This window comes from Cynoglossus semilaevis, chromosome 20 (assembly GCF_000523025.1).
Source record: "Cynoglossus semilaevis isolate Cse_v1.0 chromosome 20, Cse_v1.0, whole genome shotgun sequence".
Taxonomy (NCBI): domain Eukaryota; kingdom Metazoa; phylum Chordata; class Actinopteri; order Pleuronectiformes; family Cynoglossidae; genus Cynoglossus; species Cynoglossus semilaevis.
In genome coordinates this window covers 11,564,585-11,573,341 of record NC_024326.1, presented here as the reverse complement: position 1 = coordinate 11,573,341, position 8,757 = coordinate 11,564,585, and the positions used below count along the sequence as shown (strand labels likewise).

Sequence of the window (8,757 nt, the reverse complement as noted above, 5' to 3'; positions counted from 1 at the left end):
AGGTGGAGGAGAAACGTTGCTGCTGCTGCTGCTGCTCACAACATCAGCGGAGTCCACTGTGTTGGACAAAATGAACTCGAGGTCCAGGAACTTGGCCAGTTCGTCGTCCTCTCTGGGCGGGAGGGCTGGAGCCTGCACGATGCTGAACTCCACCTCAATCAGCGGGTTGTCGCCGCCACCTGCTGCGCTGCTGCTGCGCGTACACGCGCCAGCCTTGCACAGCTGCACATTCAGGGGAGAGAAAAAAAAACAACTGACGTGAGCTGATGGTGATCTGCCAGCAGGAAACACAGGTTGCCAAATATTCAGAAAAGAAAAATCAGAAAAGATGTAACGGCGTGTACTTACGTTGTCAAAATGCTTGTCTTCCGAAGTTTGGACACTTGGAAACGCGGAGACTGCGGGCATCACAGCTTCAACCACAGCCATGTTGACCGCTCTGGTCTTTGAGTTCGAGTCAGGAGCAGAGATTGAACACGAACTATGAATTAATGTCCATAAAGTTCTGGCTCTGCGTAAAACTGCTGACAGTTGATGGAGGGTCCAGGACTCAGGATGTGAGGGACGACAGAGGGGACGGAGCCTCTTATAGCTGCTGTCTTCCAACACCGGGAGGTGTGGCTTCAACTCCGCCTCCGACCAACACCAACACACACACCAGATGTTCTTGACGTGACGTTTCCTGACATCAACCCAAAATCACTTCAGGTCCCAACCCTAAAATCATCAGAACTCCAATCCCGTTCCAAGAGATTCAGCCATAAATGGAACCATCACCGGTGGAGACTCAGGTGATGTAAACAAAACAAACACAAAACACCGCAACACAGTCAAACATTAAACTGTTGTTATTTATTTATTTATTTATTTATTTATTTATTTATTTATTCATCCATTATTTTTGATTTATTTTTTTAATTGCACTGCAATGTTTTTGTGCTGTCACAACTTTTCCCTTGAGGTAGGCATAGGGGGCGACACTACACCCGCGGGGCGCACTACAGATCCGTGCGTAAAAACAAATGTAAAAATGATTGAACACACACAGACACACACACGCCACGTCAGAAATGCGTACCGAGTTAATCCCGTCTGTGTTTAAGACTAACGAACACAAAACGCTGTGAAAAGGCGCCGTCGTTCTCCCGGGCCCATCGATACAACCTGTTAATCTGGATGTAAACAAAGGGTTTGCGCACGCGCGCGCACACCATCAGCCACCACTGTATCATGCCCTGCAGTCATTTCTATGATAATGTCCACTGGTCTCGATCTCTGACATTAACAACAGTGATGTATTTGTTTGTTTGTTTATTTTTGTTATTCATGTGTGTTCGGAGGGGGGGGGGACTGGGGGGTGGGGGGTTAGGAAGAGCTAAAGTAAAGCACTTTGGTCATAACACAAAATATTTACAGGATATGGAATAAATCTGGTTAAAATTGTGGGGGAAAAAAATTAAAAATTAAACAAGTCTTCAGTTCATTTAGATAGAAAATTATACAAAATAAAAAAAATCATACTGTACAAACGCGTTAGACGAGCTGCAATCAAGTACTTTTGTTACGACACAAAAGATTTATGTTGAGATGGCACACAAATAAAAAAGAAAAAAGAACTTTAGTCCTTCAAAGGTCGTGAAAAGGTTAGAAAAATACAATTGATTTCACTTTAAAAATGTGTGGCTAAAAATAGACACATTTTAATTAAAAAAAAGACAAAACAGTAATCATATACTGTATAGAAAATGTTTTTTTTTTAGTACCGCCACAGTCTCTTACTACAGCTGGGTCAGTACCAGTTCAGCAGTGGCTAAAAGTGGTTTCACATTGGTGTCATTATCATTAGCATTTCAAAGACGGTCAGTATTTATTGGAGCAGGAGAGCCTGGAGGGAGACGTGTTCCTCCGTGACTCCTCTCACCAAAACTGACAGAAGTCCAGGCTTCCAGACCAACGGAGGAAGAGACTTTAACTCTGGCAGAAACCTCAGAAATAAATAATAATAATAATAGATAAATAAAATAATACTATATATATATATAATATAAACTGAATGTAAACTACAGAAAAAGCCGCAACTAAAGGGCAATAACTAAAATAAAAATATACAGATGGTTATAAAATCTGTAATATAAACAAAAACATTTGAAGTTGATGACAGTATAATGTACTTCTCTGCTGCAGGGCCGTAACAGATCAGAGCCCAGGGTTTGGACACTCCAGTCTATGCTAAAAGCATTTTTACAGTCAGCACCGTTAGACCCCACCACTCCAACAATTCAAATACTCTTTTTTTTTTATCATTATCTTGACTTCTGTTCTGAGAAATTGGAGCCCTCTGGGTTTGAGTAGTCCTGTCAAATCACTATGGTTCATGGCATGCTTTTATTTCTTTTCTATTTGTGTCCCACAAGCTGTGATGACTCTTCATAATGATCATTTAGCAACAACAAATTCTAGTAGTAGTAGTATTTTTTTTTAAAGTCTTTCATTCTTTTCTGCAGACAAAATAACTTTATCATCCAAGTTAGCATAATCCCAGCAGGTCCCTGCATGAGCCCACGTCTCATTAGATTAGATTCGATGAGATTAACCCGTTTTTATTTGCTTTTGACTCCACAAACTCATTATCTCGTCTCTCTCCTCCTGCTGCTGCAGGTGTTGTGAGAGGCAGCGTCCTGCAGATCTCTCCTTTTATACTGCGTTATTTTTAACCGGCCGCGCTAACGCAGAAACCACTTCCGTTTCTGTCCCAGGGCCAAATGGAAATGGACTCTGTTTCCTGAGGAAAAGTAGACGCCACTGGCTTCCTCTACTTTCACTCTCCCGTCACCTTCAGCTGCAACAGGCGCACAAAGCCGGGCAGCACCACCCACCTCCGCCTGACTTACTGTACTGTAATGATTTAAACTGAATTGATATGGAAACCTGTTCCACGAGTTTGTGAAAGTAAAAGCCTCGAGAACAGATCATGACAGTCCAACAAAGATGTCTCTTGACAATGGAATGTCAGTGTAAGACAGTCATTTTTTGGCTATTTTTTCCCCTTTCTTTTTAATTATTTAAAGCAATTTTAATATGTTTCATTGTTTTGTATGGATTAAATTTAGCTGCATCTGGTCGGTCCTTCTATAAACAAAGATGTTATTTATTTAAATGTATTTATTTGATTTATTTAGCTACATCCTAACTTGACCAAACTAATTTGTCATAGTGTTCATGATTTGGAGTATTTTTCAGTAAAATTTCATGCTTTTTCTCACATTTAAATAATGTGGACTAAATATGAATATCGTTTAAACCAATTTTTAAGAGGACTTTTTTTAGATAACAGCCAATTAACATAAATTTAACGAATGTCTAAAAAAAAGTGTTTTTTTTTTTTTCAGTAGTCAGCAAGACAACATTTCTAAATGTGTCCGTCTCGTGCACTGATGTCAATCATCTGTGTGTGAGTTTCACACACACTCAAACTCTGTGAGACCAGACATATTTTGGTAACTGTTTACAATCACGCAGCCAGATAAAGGGACAATGCTCAGAAAAGTGGACATGTTACAAGAAGAAGGGGTTTTAAACAAACTCCTGATGGAGATAAGAGTCTCTGCTGTTTACAGAGGAAATTTCTGAGTGCATGTCGGGTGAAGATGCTGCCATGCTGCTCTGTCTGTCTGCCCGCTCCACTGTAATCTGGAGTGATTGTGTTTAGAAAACACTGGAGCTGGGAGACTTCCTCCCTCTCAGAAAAGAGAGTGACAAAAGGAGAAACTGGAGCCCGGGGTGACTCTTTATCTGCGTCTGTCTCCGTCCTCTTTTTTACATGACCTGACTTTGATGACGCCTGTGATTGAACGAGATAAGGGACTGGGTTTTTGCTCTCAGAGGAAACTGGCAGCGTGTTTGTAATGCATTTTTGAAATTGTGCACCAACTAGTTGGTTAACTGTTACAGAAGTGACTCTGAATGTACTTGGTCTATGTTTGTAACCACACTTCACACGCAGTTGACGTTGTGAGCCAAACAGGATAAACAGTTATTGAACCATCTGGTGCTTTAACCAGAAATATTGACTTTAAACAGACTTTAAAATGAGAATATTGTGACAAATAATAACAACTAGGCGTCTGACTTCAAAACTATATGAGTAGGGTTTTGGGGTTGATAAAATGATACTGCTGGTCCCTCCCCCACTCTGAGACGACAGGCCGACCCCATCATCGTTCAGCACAGTCAGACACCCATTCTCAGAAACATCTGTCTAAGTCTAAATCTAAACTGCAGATGCTCTGTTTCACTGTACTCCTGTCCAATCAGTAACTCCGAACAACAGAGCGGATGCCACACTGCACCACCGCTCCACCCCCTGTCCTTTACCACCAACATGCACAGCAATTATCCTCATCACCCACAAAGTAAGGGGAAACCCATTTGTTATCTTGGATAAATACGCCGCCATGCATGGCATGAAAAAGCAACAAAGTGATTAGGGAGGAGGGAAAAAAAAGAAGAAAGAAACAAAGTACAACGGCGGCGAGGAGCCCACCTTCCATAAAGATATCAAAGGGAGGAGAACAAACGCAGACCCACTGAGCAGAGGACCATGGGAAAGAAATAGAATCAGCAATAACATTTTGGCCAATCAGTAATTCTGCTCTTCCTGAGGCCAGAGGTTTGACGCCTGTTGGGTCAAAGAGTTGTTGACTGGACAACAACTGATTTTGAAAGATTATTTAACAACTCCTTGAAAACGTCTTTGCAGTTTACACAGTATTTTTTTTAAAAGCTTTACAGTTTTTGTTTGTTTTTCCTACTGGTAACATCAAGATTTGGTTCGTAGCAATTTTATGGCTCAGACTTTATGGCAATTATTTTATTTATATTTAGCTTTTTGGTCAGTAATCACTAACAAGTACTTCTGTGTCCCTTTGTGTAACTTTAATTTATTGGTTTAGTAACTCTTAAATATTTGATTAACCTTCAGCTGCATTGTGACTAACTACAGACTCATTTCTAATTATAGTCCCATGTAATTATACCAGGAGGAGCAGTTGGCCCTTCAGCTTTGCATTGTTGAGTCAGACCAACCTTGATAAAACTTGGTTACCCTCACCTAAACGGTTGATGATGCAAACACCGCGATTAATTAGCTTTATGAAAAGTCACCTGCTGACAAAGTTTACCTCCAACAGTTCCAAGTGGTTTAACCTTTACACAGCTAAGCTCATGTTGAGTAAATGGTTTAGCTGCACTTAGCACCGATAAAGCATTTAGCAGTTAGCCGCCAGGCTAATGAGATCAGGTCGACACACACTTAACAGGACGTGGGCTGATTAATGTATCTCCGGTGTGTGTGATCAGGATCAGGGGGGTAATTAGGGGCAGCAACAGTGATTACAACCCCCTGAGCAGAGGAGTAACCCCGGAGGCTTGTGGACATACATTGACCTTGGCTTATTTTTCTGACATTTTGAGATACGTCAGAGCTGGAGGTTTGTTTTAAATCTAATCAAACACAAATTGTCTGAACAAACCCCGTAAGGATTAAATTTTTTTTTTTTTGAGAAGGAATTTAGCTCAGTGTCATGTTTCCAGTCATTTGCCCCCAGGACAAAATAAAGAATGTATCCACTGTCACTGCATAGTTGGTGTTCAAGTTCACGTGGACTTGGATGAAGGCCAGAGCTGGGATATCAGGGAATACAATAGGCCTCGGATTATGCTTTTCGTATAGAAATGTTGATTAAAATCCGAGGACCTTTTGTTTTCTGTATGTGTGGATCTATATTTATCCATGTCCAACTTCAAGTCACTGAAAGTTGAGTCTTAGACAATAAAACGCGTCCTTGTTATCCTCTAAGTTAACTGGGAAAAGGTCTAAGGGTCTAAGTTCTTCAGTCTCAATTTCAACAGTTTTTTTTCTCTATTTTTCCTTGTTTGCCTTTAGCAGCAGCAGCAGCTGAGAGTCTGTCTATTTCTAGCTGCTAGATCTCTCTGTCCCTGAAGGAACATTTACCTGTTCCACCTGTTGGGATTTCTTTTGTGTTTATATGCGTGCGTGCCTCATGTTTCTCATGTTATGAATCACAAACATCGACGACATTCAGCGTCAGAGCATTTTTAGCAATTACTGTTAAACCAGAACATGGAAAATGTGCGCAATAAATATATCGCTTAGTCAAAAAGAAAGCCCAGGAACTATGGAGGTGCGGGCTGCACTGGGTACCGTTCTGAATCCTTGAATTTAGTTTAATTGTAATATACAACACAGTTTAGGAAGAAAATATTTTATGTAACTGTCGTCCCCGACAAATATGGTAAAACAGTGAGAACTGGTCTATAGTTGAGCTGAACAATATTTGTAGGTGTATTATTCGAAGAACCAGAAGATTATGCCGTAACACCATGATTTGGATTTTTTTTTTTTAACTTTTTGGCAAAAAACATGACTGATAAGAAAAATTAGTCCACAGGGAATTTTGGACTTTTTTTTTGAGAATTCTTTCCGTCAGGTGTCGTTTTGATTCTCTTTGTCTGTTAATGCACTGGGACTTGCTCCCATGCTGCTGGAGGGCTGCAAACAGACCCTCTCTTTTTTTCCCACAGTGATGTGGTTTTTCTGCCAGTTTCACTCTACATTAATTGTGTGACGTGATGGCTCATGCACAGCATTACTGCCTTCTAGACAAAAAAAGAACGGTGCTTGACATACAAAAAAGTAGTAAAGGATTTGTCAAAAAACCTGGTTAGAAACTTTCAGGATATTTTATATGACTGAATGAGTCATCAAACTGGTTTCCTTCACATTTTGTCAGCCCACAGTCAAACAGCAAAAATTGCCCCTGGCTTTGAAATAAAGGGTAGCGGGGGTGTCAAATAGCATCGATTAGCATCACAGCAGAGAGTCACTGGAAGTCAAGTGAAACCATTCATTTTCTTAAAAAACTACTTCTAACCAGAACCTGTTGATGTCAGGTATTTCAGGAACATCAACTTCAAAATGACACTGAAATTCCTGCCAAATATAGTATTTGCTATTAGTTACTCTGAAATCAGATATGAGACAGAATAAACAATAATAACCAAGAATCTGATTGTTTTTACTGTTCATTAAATTTGATTTTATGTTAGACAAGTTTTAATGTTGGTGAACGGATGTCAGTACCCAACCATTTGCCCAATGTTAGCTGGGATTGGCTGCAGCCGCCCTTTGAGCATCAACATGTTGAGGTGGCCAAGACATATTGCTCAATGCACATACTGTATGGTACGTAAATATGTTTTTCAAAACATGATAATACAACTTTAGAGGTTGCAGTTTTCCAACACTAGACTAACTGCAGTCAATGAGACCTGACACAGCTGTTCATTTTATAATGTGTGGCCAAAAAAAATTGTCACCTGATATCATTACAAGTGTGGTTGTGTTTAAAAGAAAACGCCTGACAATAGAGGTGTCATTATAAGGTAATGAGAGAAACACTGTGTACTGTGTACACAGGGCGATGGTTTGGGGTTGCTGTTGCCAGCTTGAATGTTCAGCGACAATCCTCACTGTACTGTACTCATGGGCAATAAGCAATAGCTCTTCATCCATCTTGGCTGCTCCATTTAGCTCGTCTTTCAGTGACAGAGCTGTGTTACCGTCTCAACCGCTGCTGATACTCAAGAGGGACGGGTAACAAAAGGGACGGAATCACTTCCATTGTCTAGGTTTTGTACCAGGCATAAGAATAACGTACAATGCTTGACATTTTCTGTTATTATTTGCCGTAGCACAGTGTTCATTTCTGCATGTTTGCGTGTCCTGTTACGTATGGCCTTTCTAGATGTACAAGCACCTGGGCAGCAGTTCCATCATTAAGACAAAGAATGAAAAGCATTTGGTAACACAGCTGTAGGAGACACAGTGATTCACTTAGGAAGTCAGGCCTGTGTTTTTCAAACTGACAGGTTTAGCATAATCATTAAGGACAAATGCAACGCCAAGTGACGTAGCAAAAAAAACACACAAAAAAAACTCCTCTATGCTTCTTGCCATAGGCTGCGGCAGCATAACATGGGTGAGTGAGAGGCCAAGAGGTGATGTATTTAAACTAACATGCTGTGTATTCTGTGTCAATACTATGTCCCGGGTAAGGAGTTCACTTCCCCAAAGGGGGGGCCACCCAAGCAGCTCATAAATCTCTGTGCAGAGAGTTCTGTCACTGAAATACAAAGGGAAGGACGGCTGATGATTTCTATTGCCTATCAAAGTGGTGGGATAGAAGCTTCCGGACCACAGACTATCTTGGAGCATATTCAGTATAGTATTAGTATAGTATTAGGTAGTTGGCCTGTTCTTAGAGGGTAAATATACTGGTATTACTGGAACGTTGAATGCTATTCACCAACTTGCAGGTGTCAGTGTACTGAAAAAACTAACACACCCGTTCTGAATCTTCTCATCTGATGTAATTATTAAATAAACAACAGACTACATATTGTATCTTCCCAGTAACCTGATGCAGCTCTCAGGCCCTGTGAAATATTATTTTTATATGACTCCATTTTCATATCCGTCACTGAAGCTTATTTTTACTGGCAGCCGTAGCCGAACGTCAGGTTTGGTGAGCTGTGATCACAGGCCGTACTCATTATAATTGTCTTTCATTGTGTACCAACACATAAATCTTAAAAAAATATTTAAAGCTTAGTGCCTTTTTGACTAGATGACAGACGAGTTTACGGCCTCTTTGTTTGACGTTATTAGGATTAGCC

At 40.5% G+C, this 8,757-nt stretch overlaps 1 protein-coding gene and 1 long non-coding RNA gene across 2 annotated transcripts in view; one reads left to right on the top strand and one right to left on the bottom strand.

The window, feature by feature from the left end:
• klf17 (Kruppel like factor 17) overlaps positions 1-696 on the bottom strand; it is a 3,810-nt gene extending 3,114 nt beyond the window's left edge. Inside the window, exons 1-2 of the mRNA XM_025066173.1 lie at positions 349-696; positions 37-222 (exon numbers count right to left, since the gene is read on the bottom strand). Of these exons, the coding sequence (XP_024921941.1) occupies positions 37-222; positions 349-429 (267 nt within the window). The 5' untranslated portion in view covers positions 430-696. The remainder of the gene's footprint in view (positions 1-36; positions 223-348) is intronic.
• On the top strand, positions 654-3,358 carry LOC112488699 (uncharacterized). The gene is made up of 2 exons (XR_003053063.1): positions 654-791; positions 2,757-3,358. It is a non-coding gene; the product is annotated as an uncharacterized LOC112488699 (long non-coding RNA).
• Positions 3,359-8,757: the final 5,399 nt, after the last annotated feature.